Source organism: Rhea pennata, chromosome 6 (assembly GCF_028389875.1).
Source record: "Rhea pennata isolate bPtePen1 chromosome 6, bPtePen1.pri, whole genome shotgun sequence".
In the NCBI taxonomy this organism is placed as follows: Eukaryota; Metazoa; Chordata; class Aves; order Rheiformes; family Rheidae; genus Rhea; species Rhea pennata.
This window is the reverse complement of record NC_084668.1, coordinates 18,365,941-18,385,804: the sequence shown is the minus strand read 5'-3', so window position 1 is coordinate 18,385,804 and position 19,864 is coordinate 18,365,941. Positions and strand designations below refer to the sequence as shown.

At 40.6% G+C, this 19,864-nt stretch overlaps 1 protein-coding gene and 1 long non-coding RNA gene across 2 annotated transcripts in view; one reads left to right on the top strand and one right to left on the bottom strand.

Moving 5' to 3' along the window:
• The window catches only part of LOC134141967 (uncharacterized), a 31,092-nt gene extending 16,491 nt beyond the window's left edge, over positions 1-14,601 (top strand). Inside the window, exons 2-3 of the long non-coding RNA XR_009958759.1 lie at positions 9,200-9,261; positions 13,399-14,601. This is a non-coding gene — a long non-coding RNA (uncharacterized LOC134141967). The remainder of the gene's footprint in view (positions 1-9,199; positions 9,262-13,398) is intronic.
• LOC134141966 (unconventional myosin-X-like) overlaps positions 1-19,864 on the bottom strand; it is a 93,281-nt gene that overhangs the window by 13,689 nt on the left and 59,728 nt on the right. The window contains 10 exon segments of the mRNA XM_062578607.1: positions 2,382-2,505; positions 5,044-5,201; positions 6,449-6,643; positions 9,415-9,557; positions 10,555-10,610; positions 11,222-11,315; positions 12,919-13,014; positions 13,869-14,112; positions 15,288-15,411; positions 17,597-18,388. Of these exon segments, the coding sequence (XP_062434591.1) occupies positions 2,382-2,505; positions 5,044-5,201; positions 6,449-6,643; positions 9,415-9,557; positions 10,555-10,610; positions 11,222-11,315; positions 12,919-13,014; positions 13,869-14,112; positions 15,288-15,411; positions 17,597-18,388 (2,026 nt within the window).

Below are 19,864 nucleotides of genomic sequence, written 5' to 3'. Positions count from 1 at the left end.
AGAGAAGACACTCATCTGTAGATCAAAAGGCACTTTCTTTCCTTCTGTATTTCCGCACATTGTGTTTCTTCTAGTCTTGCTCATTTTGTTTGTGTTCTTAAGATACTTTGGGAATCTTACATTATTGAATACATTCTACAAGATAATTCAAGACATGACTTCTAACATGTATTACCAGTATTAATTTACAGACCATCAAAATTTTCTTCATGGCTGTGTTACTATCATGTAAGAACAGCTATATTGCGTATGACCAAAGGTCAAGCCAGGTGCTTGTTCTCCAACTGTAGTCAACACTGGGCACAAAGGAAAGGCATATAATGCTACTTCCCCCATGTACTTTCTTGGCCTCCATTGAACCGCATCCTAAACTCTAAAGAGTCATGGGTGGTCTCTTAATGTTTATTGCCCATAATAGATTTTATGTCTGTGAATTTTTCTAATTTACATTTTAAACATGAATTTATGTTTTTTTACACTATTCAGTAAGTTCCACAGCTTAAGTACATTCTCTGTGAACAGTTTTTTTTCATGTTTTTAACATCACTTCATTTGATCCTTGTATTATGGGAGACAGTGAACAGTTGCTCCCCATTCACTTTTTCCATGATAATCCTCCAGCCCCAAAACTTCTTTTTGAGACTGAAGACTCCTGCTTTATTTAGTATCCTTTTGCACTGAAGTCTTTTCATGCTTTTGATCATTTTTGTGTATGTTTTTAGTTCTCCTGTATATTCATAAGTTGAAGAAGTTCAAACTGCTTCCAGTATTCAAGATGCAGGTGCATGACACATCAATATACTGGCATAAAGACATTTTCCATTTTCTCTGTTCCTTTACTAAGTGTTTAAACCTTGCACTACCTGTTTTCTTTCCCTGCTTAGTACAAGAGGTGGCATTTTTACAGAGTTATCTATACAAATTTGTGCTCACTTTCCTAAGCAGAACTAGGTCATTCAGGCCTATCACTGACTGAGTGGCAGACTGTTTTTCCCACATACATTGCTTTGCATATCCAGACTGAAATTAATTTTTCAAAATATTTAATGGCCCAGTCAGTGTTAGAGATTCTTCTATATGTCTTCAGCAGCAACTTTCATTTTTAGTATGCCAAACAGTCTGGAATCATCTGCAAATTTTGTCACATCACTGCTCACCTCCTTTTCTACCTCAGTTATGAATATGTCAAAGAGCATCAGTGCTAGCAGAGATCTCTGCCGAACTCTACTGATTCTGGCCCTCTGCTACATAATTCCATTTATTCCTTATTTTTTTATTCATTCAGAGATGGAAATAACTGATTAAAGAGTCCTTATTATCTGCAGAAAATCCATTTATTTAAAAAAACTTCTTGGAAATCTAAGTGAACTGTAACAGGAGGATCATCTTTACCTGTAAGCCTTGGCAATTCCTTCAAAGAGCCCTAATAAATTTTTGACACAGGACTTTCCTCTGCAAAGCCCTTATTCAACCCTTCACCTTACCATGTTCTTCATTACAGATTCTACCTACTGGAAGTCAGACTTACTGATTCGTAATTCTTCAAATCCTTCCTGAAGCCCTTTTGTAAGAAAAAGTATTAATTTTCTCTATGCCATTTCTCTGGTATCAGAACAATTTTAAGTAAGAAATTGCTTGCTATGGTTAGTATTCAGATCCTCCTAATTTTCTTCGCCTGCGTGACCAGTTGGTCCTGACAGCTTATATTACTCATTCTATTGACTTGCTCCCTAATATCTTCTACTGACATTTCTGTTGGCAGAGATCCTCTGATACATCCCTCTAACAAGGTTTCCTAATAAAAATTTTCCTCATAAGGTCTCTCTGTGTTGACTATACATACAAAAAAGTTGTCTGTCTTCTGCTATGATTTTATTCTTCTCAGTGCTCCTGTCAAGACATTCCAGCTCTCTCTTTCTGATATATTTGAAGAAAGGATTTATTTAGTCTGTTTTTTTTAGCAGCTTCTGTATGAATACAATGCATTGCCAGTTGTATGATGTAATCTTGTTGTAGGATTTTCACTGGAACCAGTTGCAAGCTAGGTGCCACTCAAGAATGACAGGCTGCACATTCCCCAGATCGATGACAAATTTGGCAGTGCCTTTTGTCCAGATAAGCTTGTTGGGACAAGCCGTCTTCCTCCACCTACTTTAAGGCTCAGTTTCCCTAAAATACAAAGCTGGGGACACAGAATCTATGTGCTGGGGAAAAAAAAGAACTGTTTCCTCTCTCTGACCCCTGTGGCATGCACTGCCCCAGGTAGACTCCACTTGCACAGAGAGAGTTTAAGGACCACATTTGCAATGCTCAAGCTCTGTAGTGGTCCTCCAAAAGAGGAGACAGGTTTAGCAGACTCGTCACACAGGCAGAATACTTACAGTTGACGCTAACATCTCCGTAGGGTAGAGGGAGCAATGGGGAGTGCAGAGGGTGTTGGGTGTACCGCAGAATAGGGTTTCTCCTGTATGTCTCTTCCACTACTTCAAAGTTCATGCTGTTTTCCTGAAAATAAGAATTACCATCAAATGGGGATAATCTTTCACAGATGCCTTTATACATTTAGGTTCAAGCTCAATCACCTTTATCTAAATTTCAGCAGGTCCATAGAGTGACTAGATGATTAAAGCGTAATTCACAAATTATTTCTGAAAATTAAATGCAAGAATAGCTGTACTGGATCATACCAAAGGTCACCAAGCCCAGGATCTTGCCTCCAACTGTGGCCTGTAGCTGATGCTTAATACAGTCATGTAACAGGCGAATATGGCACTATTCCTCCTTGGTATACCCTTTGAACTTCCAACAATAAATGCTTCATGGACATGGAGCAGATCCATCATGTTTAGTATCTTATAATGAGCATCTCCTCCCTGAATTTTGGTTGTAGTACATATGTTTGGTTGTAGTACATATTAGCGAAATGACATCCTAACAACTCCTAATGCTCTATTTGTCCTTGAACCCTGAGCCAATGTTTTCCAAGGTTCTCCACAATCACTCCCAACTTTTTATTCCTGAATGGCTATCTAGTTCTGTCTAGTTAAGAGCCTATCACAGTATGTATGTTTTACCTCATTCACATTACTTTGCATTTATCAGCCCTGAAATTCATCTGCCATTTTACCTCAGTAACACGTCAAAAGATTGACAGCAACTCCTCACAGCCAGCTTTAGTTTTGACTATTTTAAGTAATTTACTTTTACTAGCAAACTCTGTCAGCTCCTATTCAGTTTTCAAGACCACTTACGAACATGTTGAATGGCATAGCTACCAGCACACAAACACTTGCAAATCAAATCGGTGAACCTTCTCCAACGTGAAAACAAGCCATTCATGTGAACCTCTGGATCCTAATCTTTAACTGTTTTTTCACCCATGAGAAGACCTTCCTCCTGTCCAGTAACAGCTTAACTTCTTGAGTGTCTTTGCTAAAGACACGTCAAAGCTTTCTGAAATTCAAGGGTCATCATCATCCACATGACTGCCAACTCCCCCAGAGAACACTGGGAGATATGCAAAGAATGACTTGTTGGTATTTTACCAGGTCCCCCACAAGTCTTTTTTTTTTTTTAAAGCTTACTGTCATATTTGCTACTTTCCATTTCTTTGATATTAGGACCAACCTAAGCAGTGGTTTACATACTACAGTCAGTAATTCAGTAATTTTACATCTGAGTTCCTTTAGAGCTGTAGGATTAATGCCATTTGATCCTGGTTATTTGTTACACTCCATTTTATTGATATGTTCCACAGCCTCTCTGACTGATATCTCAGTTAGCAAGTTTTTCAATGCTACCCCTTGAGAGACAGGCTCTGATACTGCAGTTTCCCTGAACGCCTCTGTAGTCATCACTGACGCAGAGAATTACTCAACTTTTCAGATATGGTCTTACCTTTCTCATACCTTTTTCACCTCAGTTGATGATCCTATCAATTCTCTGGCAAGTTTTTGTGTCTTAGATAAGCTTTCATTAGTAGTCTTACAGTTTTGGTCTGTCCTCTCTTATGATTCTGTATTTAATTTGCTAGAGTTTCTGGAAACAAGCCCTTTCCAATTTTACTCATTTAGCATAGCTTTCACTTTTTGGGAGGACATATTTTTGCTGCCCCTTACTATTTAACCACATTTACCTTCACATTCTTGAAGAGGACTTTAGCGTACAGAAAAGTCGCATAGCTGACAGGAATAGAAATCTTTATATTTGTGCCAGAAGGATGCTTGGGAAGAGGAAAGGATGAAGCGGGGATTTGCATCTGCTTGATGGTATCATCATAGAATCAGTAAGGTTGGAAGGGACCTCTGGAGATCATCTAGTCCAACCTCCCTGCTCAGCAGGGGCACCTAGAGCATGTTAGACAGGGTTGCATCCAGGCGGGCCTTGAAGATCTCCAGAGAAGGAGACTCCACAACCTCTCTGGGCAACCTGTGCCAGTGCTGTGTCACTCTCGCAGGGAAGAAATTCCCCCTCACGTTCAGGCGGAACTTCCTGCGGTTCGATTTCTGCCCACTGCTTCTTGTCCTGTCACATGGGACAACTGAAAAGAGTTTGTCCCCGTCCCCTTGACACCCTCCCTTCAGGTACTTGTACACATTGATAAGATCTCCCCTCAGTCTTCTCTTCCCCAGGCTGAAGAGGCCCAGCTCTCGCAGCCATTCCTCATAGGGCAGGTGCTCCTGCCCTCTGATCGTCTTCATAGCCCTATGCTGGACTCTCTGCAGTAGCTCCATGTCTCTCTTGTACTGGGGAGCCCAGAACTGGACACAGTACTCAAGATGAGGCTTCACCAGGGCTGAGTAGAGATAATCTTACATGCAGTAGGTAACTCCACAGTAGGTGTGGCTTGGACTCCTGCAGATCAGTTTACATGCTGAAGTGTAAAATTTGACTATTCAGTTGCCCAATCGTTTAGGTTTCTTCTCCATTTTTCCCCTAAGATAGCAACCCCATTTCTTGTCACATTCTCCATAATGACTGAATAAGGCCAGTGGTGATCTGACTGCTCCCAACTGACTGTGGAGTTAGCTTGATGACACCTACCCTGATGTCACGAATGAGTTGCTGAGTAGGTGTTTCTATGGGAACTTTGCTGTCAATGACACCTTGAATGGCAGAGGCCCAGCGCATAGCTTCATTCAGCAGCTTTGTGTACAGTCTGTATGAATGCTTTCGCCCATGGACAATGATATTCCAATAGCCTGCGGAGACACAAAGAAGCAGGAAGGTAAAACCTACTTCTGCTTTATCTTCTCTTTCTGACTGTAACAGGTGGCTGAGGAAACCCATTGCTGCTTTGATAATAACATATGGTATGGCTGGTTAAAAGGGACTATTGTAGTCAGTAATGTCCCTTCATTCCCAAAATGCATTTATCAGCAGGAAGGTTTTGGCATAACCACAGCTTTCCAAGTACCAAGTAATTCACAGGGTGACATGAATCTTCTCTGCCAGTCAGGCAGTTCACTTTCACAGTCTCAGTTTTAGCTACACTGTGCTATTAATCACTCAAAAACTGACCAGTCTGCACAAAGACAGATCCAGTTGGATTGTCAGATCCATAACTTTTAAAAAACGTTTGACAAACTGAGAGAGTAGATCAGAGTGATGACAATTTACTCTGCTATGGGCAGCTCTACATCTCTGTTGAGGTCACAAATGTGAAAGAATTACTGGAAGTGGGCGGAAGACAGTTCCTGTCTTTACTGTTCTAAATGCACCACAGTATCCTATTGCAAGCAGTTTGTTTCTACCCCTTCTAAAAATATAAGTTCTAGTTCTAGAACAGTTCTAGTTTTGTTTTAATCTTCAGCTTCTTTGTCAAGGGAACTCCAGTTCTTCACCTCCAGCCCCTTAACCCCAATTCTACCTAAACTCATAAAGCATGCAATGGAGAATCATACCAGATCCTGCCTTCCCAAAACAGTGTTATGGTGCACAGAGAACAAACGTAGGCCTGTGTCACCTTTTGGTTCTAACAAGCTGAGTGAGACTACAAAAAAGACTTACAGTGTATGTCATTGCTTTTATTTAAGAGAATAGCATTAAGCCCAGAGACAAATGTAGGTCATCCTAAGAAGAGAGTAATTTATGGAGATGTACTGATAATTTCAGTGTTAATAAGTTTTTACATTTGAACTTTAGTACTTAGACCCCTTTTCTTATTTGGCAAGCAATTATGTAAATAGTTAAATTACTCGGTGAAAAAACAGCAGAGGACTATAACAGTGAGTGTCTCTGTCAAGTATGAGGGAACTACCATCATTTGCACACCGTTCTTCAGCCCTTTGCACGTCTCATGTGTTTCATGTGGGGAGAGGTATTTGCAGCCAGAGAGCCCCAGATAATGTTACGATTGCCTCTCAGCATGATGCACCATTATATTCCTGCACCCTCACCTCTCCATGCAACTGCCAAAGTCTGCTCAGTACTGCTTTCTTCCTCTTACCTGTGTCTTTAAAGACTCTCTCATCGGGCTGCACTACTGAGCACAAGCTATTGAGCACAAGTGTGCCAAGCTTGGCAGCGGTACGCTCAGATGACTTGTAGTAATCGAGGGCAGTGTTTGTCAGTACAAACCAGCGTTTCTTCATCTTCAGAGAGGACATCTTGTTGCTGCTCTGGACCTCTTTATGAAGCCAGCCTAGCAGAGGAACACAAACATGTCAATAGTTGTCTTTCACCACAACAGCAATTCTGTCCTTTTCCTGGCAGCTCTCTAGTTTTGAGACCAGAACATGTATGCAGGCCCTACCAGCTCTGGCTGTAGCAGTATCCTCCACAGACACTATATGAACCAATTACAGTTTAGTCCAAGATTTTCTGTGCAACTGTTCTGTCCTTCAGCCATATTTATTTTCACCAGTGATGTGAGGCTCAGTTTGCCATCACTGTCAGGACTCTTTCTCTAAATAAGGTTCAGTAATAAACACCATCATGTAAAGTGCTTTTTCAGCATTACAAGCATCTTTTCCTGCCATTACCAGGAAAAATACTTAACTTCTCATTTTAGTTCCCTTACAGAACAGTGCTTACAGGCATAGGCAACTCTACCCTGAGTAAATGCTCAAGCTTCATATAATCAAAAGACCAGGCATATATAGAGCTCAAAGTGATCAGTTACTGCCATTTTCAAGAGGCTAGAAAATTGCAACTTTTCTAATGTCAATCTATTGAAAAGGCTGAATCTTTGGTTTCTCTTTCTGTAGCTAGAAGCAATTCCTTGGGCACCAAAAGCAATACACTCAGTTGTCAATTTCCAGCTAAAACCCTGTTTGTATTTGTATCTATGAAATTGTCAGTTATTTCCAAATTATTTAGTACCTGTGTATTAGACTGTTACAGTGTGGGTTTCAAGTGAAATGTTAAGCAGTTCTACGTCAGACATGTTATCGAAAACCAAGTATTTCATATAAATAGTTGCTAATCAATTGAATCGTACAACCTCATTCAAAAAAAAAACATGAAACCACACTTTTTTTCATAGAGCTATCCTTGCTGATACTGAATTATGTTTCTGTACTCCACCTGATGCTGTCCTGTATTCTCTGTTCTCTTAGTGTAAGATCAGAAGCTCGCTTTTCAGTTTGGATTAGCCAGGTTATCTTGCTCACTGTTTTTAGAAACAAAGTAACTTTCAGCCCTGTAAGATAATTCTATTTTTCCAGTATTTATTAAATTCTGACATAACTGATCTAAAGAACTTCTCAGTTCCTTAGAACTTCAGTTCCTCTTTCCAGGAGGAAAAACTCCTGGATACAAGTTAATTCAGTATTCCAGTTTAAAAGCATTTCACATTTTTACTTGGCACTAACTGTGTGACTCTGTGGTACAGAATGAAATATATTCTTAGTGAAATGTCCATATTTAGAAGGCTTCAAGGTGCTCTCTGCCACAGCTGCTTAGAGATCTCACTGCCAATGTGAGACCTAGATTAGCCGTTAGTGGCAGATGCACAGTGATGATTTCCACAGCTGATTTTAGTTCTCAAGAGGATTCTCAGCTATGAAACCTCTGCTTAAATTTTAATATGCAGTAAAATCATAGGATTAGCACAGCTGTTTTCCCCTATAAATCTTGTGGGGAGGTAGGGAGAGGCAAGAGAGGGAATAATCAAAAATTTAATGCTAAAGCATTAGATCCTCTCAGTTGAATCATCAGTCCTGTTGGGTTTTTAGAAGAAAAATCAATACAATAGAAGAAGAATGTTCATATCTCCTGTAGCTGACAGTCTCTATTGAAAGCTGTAAAAACAATGTCCACCCACTAGGCAAAAAGTTCAAAGAATATGGTACTGAGCCCAGAGATTGCATATAGAGAAAGAGATAGACTGTCCTGAATACATGACTTTGTGGCCACATTACTGTCACACAAATCTCTTACTGTGAAGTGCAGAGCATATGTTGACTTTGCAGAGCAGTATTTGGACATTTTTTTTCCTTTTAGCTAACGAACAATTTGAGATTAAAGGATCTGTTGCCTTCGAATTAATAATTTTGAACTTAAGGTGTTCCAACTATTGTCTGATATCTGATTTTAATCATTCAGTCTCCTTACAAAATTTCAGACTAGGATGGAAAGTTAATGTCACTTTTTGGTGAGTCCTTTCCTTCTTCCCTCTTCTTTCTGTCCTCTTGTCTTGCCATGACCTCAGACCTTCCCTTCAGTTCCTCGCAGATACTTTCCAGAAGAAATAAGGCAATTTGCTCTGCACTTGATTTCCATAGATAGTGCCAGCAGTGTCTTCATACATTAAAGACCACATGACGAGCTGAAAGTATTGAGGAAATTTAAGAGACCTTTGGAGACAATTAGAATATTTTGTAATACGTGTGTGATCAGTACTTACGCCTTAGTTCCTTCATCTCCAGCTGAGCTCTAACTAGACATAATTTAAATCTTTTGCTCAGCTTTAGAAAATTATTCTCACCTTGCTCTGTCTACCAGAATCAAGTTAGTTTGCTTCACTGAGGACAGCAGCTACCTAACAAAGATCTCTGTCCTTCCTTCTCTGCATGACAGGTGTCAGAAAGAACAGAGCTTTCTGAAAACAAAAGATGCAGTGTCCTGTTATAGCCAATATAAGGCCAGCTGCTTGCAAAGGACAGCCATACTCCCTCCTATCCCATGCTGACATTTGTTGGACAACATGTTGAAATAGGCTGGGGAAATAAAGTGCTTCATTTTTTTCCAATTTTAGCTTCCTGAAGCCACCTGACATGGAGCCAGACGAGAGCTAGTGCCAGCAGAAGAAAGGAGTGGGTAAGTAGCTGGCAAGAATGTGGCAGGGGGCAGAGGATTATTGGTTTTGAGGAGCAGCTAAATGCTAGATTGGATTAGCTATAATCAGACCTTACCTTCAGATCATAAACAGAAGATGGGTTTCATAAATTTAATTGCATGCATTTCTTTTACCTCTTACAAGGAATTCCTGGCCATCAACCTTAGATTCGCCTTTTGGTTTCTGCAGCAGGGAGATCCAGTGATGCATCTCCTCAGGGGTGTCACTGTTGCAGTGAAACACTCGATTTGCTGTGATGATCACAAAAGAATTTGGTCTGCGAGAAAACGTGAGAATTAAAACTGGTTATAACCACATAAATATCTCAAGTCACAGCAGATGCAAAGCCAGAACCATGTCCTCTACCTTTCCTTAAGCAAGCAGAAAGATTCTCTGAATATAAACTGTGAAGGGGTGAAGAAGCACTCCAGAAGAGTGTACCTCAGCAGATGCATGAAGAAATTCTGAACGTCTGGCTTACTACTTGTGCCCAGTGTTCTACTGGGACTCAGATTAACTATGAGGAGCCCAGCCTGAGAATGGGCTAAAACTTTCTGCTTTAAAAAAAACATTGCTGGCTACTGAGGTATAAATTTTCTAAACTAGTATCCAAAAAGTCCCTGCAATCTCTGAGAGAAAAAACAGATGATAGAAGTAAATAACTTAATAGCTAACATTTTAATTCAGCACTCGAGTGAGAAGCTTTGCCTTCGTTGAACCTGTTAACATTATAGGAAATAATTAAATGTTAATATAGTGCGATATGAAGTGTCCTGTAATCTTTTTCCAGAACTAACCGATTTGTGAACGAAAGGTCCGTGCTGTGTTGCATTGCAAAGATATCAAGAGTACAGATTTCTGAATTCATTATTCTTCCAGAGTTTTTTTTTCCCTAAATTTACAAGACTATCTTAAAATTACTGCATATAGAAATTAGAATTGCTGCTTTTGCTGGACATTTCTGTTTAGTGGCAAGAGTAGATAAGACTGCAATTTCTTGACTTTCAGATTACTCTGTTCTCAGCTGTAAGATAGAAAGGAGTATCTAACCTTTCACTCATAATAACACACTTGTAAACTTCATACCTGTGAAGTAACATAGCTTAAAACAAACCAAAGACTATGGCTGCATTTATTTTGTCATAGATGAGTTCTTACATCAGGTTTAAACAAATATAAAGCCCCAAATGAAGTCTAGACCTCCCCACAAGAATATGCCAGAGAGCTTCTGATCTCAAAGATGCTCAAGTCACTGAAACACGAACTGTACCTACCTATCAGGATTGTCTGAGGCACAGACAGAGTCAATAAGCCCAACATCCAGAGTTCCCTGTACAATAAAAGGAGACACAGACTACAGCAATTGCTTGTATCAAATTGGAGACATTTTCCATCTTGAATAGGAACTGAAAATGTTCTTTTGAATTCCAATAGCTTGAGTAGAAATGAAGAGCTGAGAAAGGCCTGAAGGGAGCATGAGAGACTCCCTAAACAGCAGGAAAAAGTGCACAAGGACTCCATGGGGCTGGAGGAAAAGAGCTACAGCTTTCCATAGAGCAGTGTGGAGGTATGATATCCCTGCCTCCACATCTCTGCACTAGCAAAATACATAAAATACATTGTTCTTCTCAACTGAATCTCTTCTGTCTGGAATAATTGATCCAGACTAGGCCCATAATCCTTAAGCTGAATGAAGTAGCCCCCCCCCAAAACCAAACAGGAGAGCCATGGGGTAATCAAACTCAGTCACCCTGTCCAACCACCATGTTCCTCACTGCCTACCCTCTTTTCCATCAGCTTTGCTATTTCTTTTTAATAATCATCTAACTTTTGTATACAGCTCATGAACCACAGCACTGCACGTGCTAGAAAGATGTGCACAAAACAGTTAAACACAGATGGCTGTAAACATGCCCACAGACTGGTTGCAGAGTAACTCACCACAGCATTCTTTGGATTGGCCTGTTCATCCTGCATTTCCCTCAGCTGCTGTGCTGTAGCACTGTGTACTCGGCTCAGGACATTAAACCAACCACTAGCAAGCAAAACAGACTAGAAGTTAAGATTTGGGTAGTGAAACTAGCTTTAGATGATCAAGGAACCCTGAAAGCTGCCAAGAAGTGGAAAAAATCCTTCATTCACAACTTCACAATTATACTACAAAATACCTCTTGGGCACATCATACCAGACTAATGTTTTCCTTTCTCCCTATTTATCCATGAAAATTCTGTGCACGTCCTCTAATCCACTGACAGTTGTTCCCACAAAATTCAGCTTTCTATTTGCTATTTGAGAAACTATAAGCAGGCAGTGGTCTCACTGGGAAGCACATGTCAGGAGACTGAGTAGAGCATATAGTGGTTGTAAAGACAGCATCAGCTGGTATCTTCCTGGACTAGAGTCTTAGAGATTCCTAGGCGCCTTCTTAACTAGTCTCTCTCTGATCTGCTCATAAATTTGAAAGTCTTATGCTCTCAAATAATCATGAGTTAATGTGGAGGGAAGAGAATGAAGTTATTTGTCTGTGAAAGAGGTTCCCATTACAGACATATCTGGAGGCTGAATCTCTTTTGCAGAACAAGCAGATTTTTATCTGCAGCTTGCAATGAGATCAACAAACATCTAGACTGTGGAGGATTCTCAAATCAGCTACTCTACCCCATCTGGTAATCTGCTCTTTGCTAGTGCAAGTGTTGGTGTTTTTTCTCCCTCAGAACTGAGCGGCGTGGCATTGACAGAGGCCACATTTGCCTAGCAATTTTGTAATGTTAGCATAGGGCATGGCTATTCCAGTCGTGGAAGTTCTGGGTTAAGAAGCTACTGCCCCTGAATTTGCTTGTTTATTGTTCATGTGACTGGCCTTCATCCATTTCTGTTAATTTGTGTCCAAACTCTTTTCCCCTTCCTCCCCCTATTCCCAAAGAAATAACAACAAAATTCCTGAATAATTTTGCAGAATCAGATTAAAGTAGATCAGACAGTTAAACTCGCTGGACAGAGAAAACAGTAACCTCTGGTAAGAGTGGGAAAGATATAATCAGCTAGGGACAGTAACCTCTTAACTTGGCCAGAACAGGTTATCCAACCTGCCCTTAAACAACTGATTCTCACTGCTTGGCCAGGATGCCAAGAAGGAAGGACATGAGTCATTTGTTTGCTTTGCACTGGGAAGATTTTATCAGATGACACTACAGACCCTGATAAGCTGCAGCCTTTTCTCTGTCTCCTGGATAAAACCCAGCTGCTCTTGCAATCATTTACAGACAACATGAATAGATGTTTTGTTTGATTCAAGATTCCATTTAATAAATAAATCAGCTATTAGATGTTCCAGTTTATATTAAGGTTTTGCCTGTCTCCTGAAGTAACCCTTGAATTCAGTTTGCTCACAGCCACATGCAGAAGGCAGCAGTCCTGTAACTAACTGATAGGCGGAACCACCATCTCAGTAGCTGCAACAGGGAGTCCCCAAAGAAGGTGTGGTACCTCCTAATAAGCACAAAATGACGCTGAGGAACGAATCCTCTTTTTTGTTCAGAAGAGAAGTGATTATGACAGACAGACACAAATCTCTCCCATGAGCAGCTGGGTCAGACTTGCACTGAATGAACAAATCTAACAAATCTCCCTCATATACCTGGCGTCTTCTGGTGATTCTGCCACAATATGATAAACTCTATCTTCTGTCACAATGTCCAAGGCATTTTCCTTCTCATGAATATCCACGATCTCCCTGAAACACAGCAAATCACATGAGCCAGTTACTGAAAGATTTTTGCAAGCATTAATTCCATCAGGCTGATTTTTTCACATTGTACCACACAGAAAGGAAATGAATGGCTCAGATAGCTTGTAACTTCAACAAGAAATGCAAAAATTCTTATAATACACATAAACTTTGGGGATTTCCTTAAAAAGATTTGTACAGTTAATCTACTACAAATGCAAAACTTCAGGAGTTGCATGGATTTTCCCCAAGCCTCAGCAGACTGAATGGAAGAAGAGATGGCAGGGTTGTGAGTACATACAGCTATTTACAAAGTGCAATGAGCCACTCTTTTTGCCCTTTATGTGGCCACGTAATGCTAATGTGTGACTAGTCTCTCCTTTCCTTCAGCAGGAGCTGAGGAATTGGCTGTGGTAGCAGAAAGAGCATCCAAGGCTGAGGGAAAGGCATCGTACATGCTGCTGAGATCAAATCCCATTGTGAGCTTCATACTTCCTCTGTGAACTGTCTGGAGAACCAAGAAAGAGATGGAAACAGGGCAGAAGTGGATACATGGGGCATGTACTGAATTAGCCCATCCTGGTCTGGTTTCATCCATGGCTTCGAAAGAGCCTCTACTGGATTATGACATGCAAGACTGGATAAAGAAATCAGCGAGCGGACAATTCCAAACTCCCTCCAGCATAAAACTAGAAGCTCTAATTGTGTTTTCCTTCCATTTCTGATTCTTCCAGAATTGGAAGATTGAATAGAATATCTCTATTGGACATATCTAGATTGATGAACTGACAGCACTGGAAACTTCATTATCAATTTAGAGAGTGAATACTAGGGACTGAAAGGATTCATTTTTCACTCACTTTGCCCTTCTAATATCAATTGTCCCCTTCAGCTTTTCCTCACTATCATTCTCAAAGTACATCAGCTTGGATTCTCGAAGCACAAACCAGCGGCGTTTCCAGTTACGGCGTGAAAGCGTTGACATGCCTCCTCCTTTTTTGTAGAGCCAGCCTGACTTCAGTGCTTCTTGCTTGGTTCTGAACCACATGAATGCTTCGTTCTTCAGAACACACCAGCGCCTCCTCCATGGGTTCATCAGACCTCCTGCAAAGAGAGAGGCAAGACTTCACCAGACAAACAACAAGGAAAAATTCTCCATTATGATCCTGCTTCTCGGACACTTAGTTGCCAGTTCAGTTTCGACATGCAAAAAAGGAGCTGAGAGAGATAAACAAGACTAAGTTTGGACAGAGAAAAAGCAGAAATAACTAGTGAAATAAGCATAAAATATAAAGAAGTCACTGTTCCTTATGCCCTCCTTTTTACACAGTCATATAGTTGAGGGTTGTTGTACGAAGAGGCAGATAAAACTGACTTCCGGTCATGGCTTTTACTCTTTCTCTGCTAGATTATTCCAGCATCAAACTTACAAACACTATATACAGGCACTAAATATAAGTACATACTAGACAAATTTATAAGCATGTAAGTTTATATACTATATATACATACTACATATATAAAAGAAAATATATATATGTTTGTATATGTAACATTGTAAGACATTGTAGAAGCCACTGCTTTGCTAACGGCCAGTAGGAGGAGGGGTTTTTGTTGTTGTTGTTTTTTTTTTTTAAAAAAAAAAGGGGGGGGGGGAGCCAGGAGCCAGGGTCCTTCAGCCTCTTCTGAAAAGCCCAACCTCAAATAAAAAGAATTTATCTAGTTGTCAGTGACATCTGTGGTGTAATATCCTCTCCAGAGCTTCTTTCAAGCCCACCTACAGCATTTGACATAGAACTCAGTCATCACAAGATGACTGGATACTAGATTAGATGGCCATCTGTTACAGGAAATTCTGATACAGAGAAAAAGAAAACAACAAAAAAAGAGAGAGCAGACTTTTCTCTATCTCTCAGCAGCTTTGAATCTTCTCCCCATTATCTTCTTACCTCAAAATCCTACAGATCACTCCTCCCCTTCTCCATGCACTAGTGAAATATTTTTGAACTGTCTTCAGTGTTATAGCTCAGAAAGTCATTTAAATCCATACTCTGATCAAGTGCACATATATGGATCTCAGAGCCCAAGATATTCAGTCTGATTCCCTGATATCCGCTGTCTGGCTGCTTGTTTTATTTGGTGGTGTGAAATAAAGGGAGATAGAAAAAGAGAGTACACAAAGGAGTAGGAGCAGTGCAAGATGATGATTATGGAGAAACAGAAGAGGAGAGTGGGTTTTCTAGTTCCCACCCTTCTATGGTTTGGCTAAAGCTGCTTACCCTTCATATAGAGATAACTGTGAAAATAGGGCGGTCCTGAACCATTGAAGATGGTGACCCGTCCATTACAAAATTCTTCATCTGTATCTATGTAAACATCCACTTCCTCCTCACTGTCCAGAAACTAGAAGAAAAAATCAAACAAACAAACCAGGCTACTTCAGTTCTCGTAGTCTCAAAAGAACTGGAGCAAAGTAACAAGACTGCAGAAGTCATTTGATCAGAAGGTGCAAACCCACACATACTCCCTTTATGAAGAAAGCAGTACAGGAAAACTAGAGGCTTGACAGCTTACCCATTAACGCCTAAAGCAAGACTGTCCAGGGAGCATGGAATTTTCATGCCAGAAAGGAGAGTGACATTTGGCAGTCGATACAGCTAAAAAACTCCAGTTACCTGCAATAACAAACCTTCCTCTTCCAGGGCAGAGCCAACAGTTCAAAATCTAATTTAACGGGATTAGGAGAGAATTTTCCATTTTGGAGGATTTTTCCAAAACTGTCTGCTAGTAATAGCCTCTGGCACTCTGTTGGCAGACAGGCCAGGATGCTGGATAAGATGGAGCATTGATCTAAACCCAGCAAGAAAATGCCTACAACTTCCAATTGCTTTTGGTTTACTAGAAGAAAACCACATTCTAGAATAACTGAACTCTAAAACAAAGATCTAAATTACTTAAATGAAATAACAGTATAGTGTTTATTCATTCCTGTTCTCCAAGTAGATAATGTCCTCAGTCAAAGCAAAGTACTTCACAATTGAAATTCCAAATTACCCTATCATTTCCTTCACCTTAAACACAAATTTCTTTGATTGGCTGTATTATTTAATACTAACAAAGGCAGCAGTCCTTTTCTGTTTGAAATGTATGTTACTTTTCTTCATTTTCCTCCTCCGTCTTCTCTCTGCTATCCCTTTGCTGTCTAGCCTCTCTGCCCTCCTCTTCCACTCATTCATTTTCCCTCTCTTGCCATTAAGTTTCAAAAAGCAGGTACTGCTGTGTCAGCAGGAACTGATGGCATCCTGACTGAGCAGTAGTTAATTCTTTCTATGGCCCATGCCATGACTTGGTAGCAACTGAATTTTTCATGAGTCTTACTCATTGAGGAGCCTAGTAAAATCCTCTACTTACATATGGTGTTTTAAGAAAAAAATGGTAGAAACTGGCCTAGACTGTGACAAGCACTGTGACAAAATGATTCTAGACTTGACAATGACTTGATCAGCGAGACCTGCACACAGAGAAGGTACATAAGAAAGGAAGACTTTTATTCAAGCAGAGCACACCATAAAAATTTTGGTGGCTGGCAGCTGATACTAGGGAACTGCACACAGGAAAAAATCTTGAAGCTTTTCAAGAGGTTTATAATCTGCCATTGGAAAAAGAATAGCAAAGGAAGAAAATTTAATTCCTTAAAACAATCCAATCTATTTTCCAAAAGATACTTGTAGTTCAAATTTACGTCCCTGCTTTAACAGACTTCATTTACCTCAGATATTTTTGGGGCCCCCATTGGCATTGCATCTGAATGCCTCACAATCTTCTGCAGGCTTATTTATCATCCTGGTCTGTTAGGGGATTTATTACTGTATTATTTAGCAGTTGCTTAGGGCACTCAGGAAGTCCAGGGCCTAGTTTGGGATCTAAGCCAAGATCCTTCAAGTGCCAGGCTAACAGACCATCTTCACTCCCCTGTCATGCTATAGAATTGCTACAGTAGGTTCAGTAGTCTTGGCTGTGTGCACTGAGACCCCAGGATCAACAGTGATCTCTTCTAGCCTTAAAATAGCTTACCTGCATATGGCAGCTGAAAACAAATCCTTGACTGAACCCTTTAACGGGAAAGGATTAGAGAAATTTTTTTGATGGAAACAAATCAAACCCCAGTCTCTCCCTTTTAGTTTCCTCTTGTGGTTGTCCTCTGGCAGCTCAGACTACTACTGTGAAATCTCTCTTAATGGCAGTAGAACATATGCTAGAAGTAGATGTTAGCTGCCTGGCTTTTACTCTTCCTAGAAGATGTTAAGCTAATACATGGTGATGAAAACAATCTAAAATAGCCTAGGTACCTATGTGCTAGCTTGTGTGCCAGTAATGCTAGAAAGTCACATGTCCTACTCCCTTCCAAGAATTCCTGTTTATCTATACGTCACTCTTCTCTTTTTTCAGGCTGATCACTGATGTAAGGAGAGAGTTAAGTATTAGTCACAACACTTAGAGCAAACAAGTATAGTGTAGGACAGAAGGCAAGGATGCTATAACTATCAACAAGTCATACATTCAGAAAAGCAAAGGGAGGGATTCTTACCGAGTCCAGGCTGCCACGATTGGAATCCATGCTGGTGCCATGGGAGTGTCTCAGGATTTCTTCACCATTCAGAGGCTCAGCTGAGGTACTGCCTGCATCTCCGCAGCCATCAAACTCCTCATGGTCATAGTCAGACTCCACATCCAGAGGCAAACTGTAAATTGGCTCTCTCACCTCTCCACTATTATTTTTCAGTGTATCCGAGACAGCATTGTCAATGCTTTCCCCTGGGCCAGATAGGGCACTGGGCTCCTTGGGGCTAGTGGTTCTTTCCACAGGTGGGCCTGGAGCAGTGACAAACTCTCCCACCTCCCTTTGAAGAAGTGACAAGTTTGTGTCCACATCTTCCTCTGAGTAGTTATCACTGTTTCTTGTACTGTGCTGATCCAAGACCATCAAACTGGAAGTTGGCTGTCCCTCATCATCAGCATGAAAGCCCTCATCTACTTCTTCTTCAGCCAGTGGTGCCACCAGACTACAGTCTATGTTGAGTGTCCCCTCACTGGAGAGTGAGTGCTCTAAATTCTGCACGCTTTCATCCAGATTGCCAAAATCCAGCAGCTCCAAGAACTCCTGGGCAACCCTAGATGCCTCCTTTTCCAGCCTCTGTATCTCCTCTTCTCTCTGCCGATTGATTTCATTCCTGGTGTTTTCACAGATGATGGACATGTGATCCTCCTTCTGTTTTTGCAACTTCTCAATCTCCTTCTCCAGTCTTAAGATCTCCTCCATCTGATGTCTCTCTTCTTCTTGCAGGGGAATATCTGCCTCCTCAGTCTTTACTAGTTCCACCTTAAAGAATTTGTCACAATGTTAAAGTTAAAGCTGTTTCTTTAACCTGCAGGTGGTTCTTGCCTTGACCTTCCATTCTTCCCATCTCCTGTGCTTGTCTTGCACTTCCCTTCTGCAAAAAGATGGCCCTAAGTATCCTCTCTTTTTCTAACTGGCAACTGCAGTCATCCATGGTGTAAAACTGAAAGGTAGATCTGCTGGATCTTCAGCTACCTTCTTTCTTACAGCAACCTGCTTCCTTTCTGAATGGTGCAAAATAGCTGACTGGGATCAGTGAATATTTAGAAGAGTCTGTCTGTCTGTCTGTCAGCTGCTCTGTACACTAGAACTTGGATAGAAGCATCCTGAAAGTCCTTTCTCCCTTTTTGGACCATCCCACACTTAGACATATAGGGGAGAACACATATAAGTATAACCTGTTTAAGAGACTTCCTGTGCCACCAGTGAGCTGAATATCTCCCAGGTATAACATGAAAAAATTTGGAGATTTTGTTTTTTTGCCAAGTTGGGGGTCTGACCATCAGAGACTGGAAGGGATACTGCAGTGAAGTAGGACTGTATCCTCCCCGACCCCACTCCACCATAATGCTGTCTTGAATTTCTTGGCATTAGTCAGTATCTCTGATTGATGATGGATAGCAGGCTGCTGAATAGTCTGCCTGTTCCTCTATTAACCACACTAAAGGAACTGAAGAAATTTCTAGCAACTGCACAGTAATTTGAAGACAGAAGAACTGTCACTGAACACAGAAGAACTATCATTGAGGTTTAGCTATAACATAAAGCCACCCTCCCATCCACTGAAGATGCTGAAAACATTAATACATAGAAAAAAGGAAAAATAAGTTCTGAAAGATTCCATGTACTTCCAGACAGGAATGTTAAAATGCACCCAATCTCCTGGTCCCTTTCAGCCACAACCATTGCTTTTTTCATGATCTACCTTGTTGCTTGTTTTCTACTAGACTTCTACTTGTGCATAAATCAGCTGTTATGTTTTAATGTTTCATCCTTTCTGAACAGAACTGGCCCAAAACTGAGGAACGAGTGGTATGAGAAAACAAATCAGAAGATATACAGCTGTTTTCACACACCTCAGGTTAGGTGGTCTGTTCTTCTGAAATATCAAATACCAATAAATAATTAGATCAGTTACAAGGGGTTTATTTTAGCCATGGCAACAGCCTTGTACACTTTATTTTGGCTGTTACAGGCAACAATCCAGCAAAACAGACTGTGTCACAGTGCAGCACATCACAAGGTCATGTAATAAGCTCAAGCAGTAGAGATAAAAAAAGGATGTTGCATGATCAGTACTGAAATATTCAAATATGCAAGCTAGTACATGAGTTGTGGGGTAAAAAAGCTTGCAAGCTCTACGCACTTCTGCCAAAGTCAAACACCTGCAGGTTGTGAGTGAACAAAGCCCATTTTCTAAACAGTGTTGCCACAATAAAGTAGAGCAATTAGCTCCAG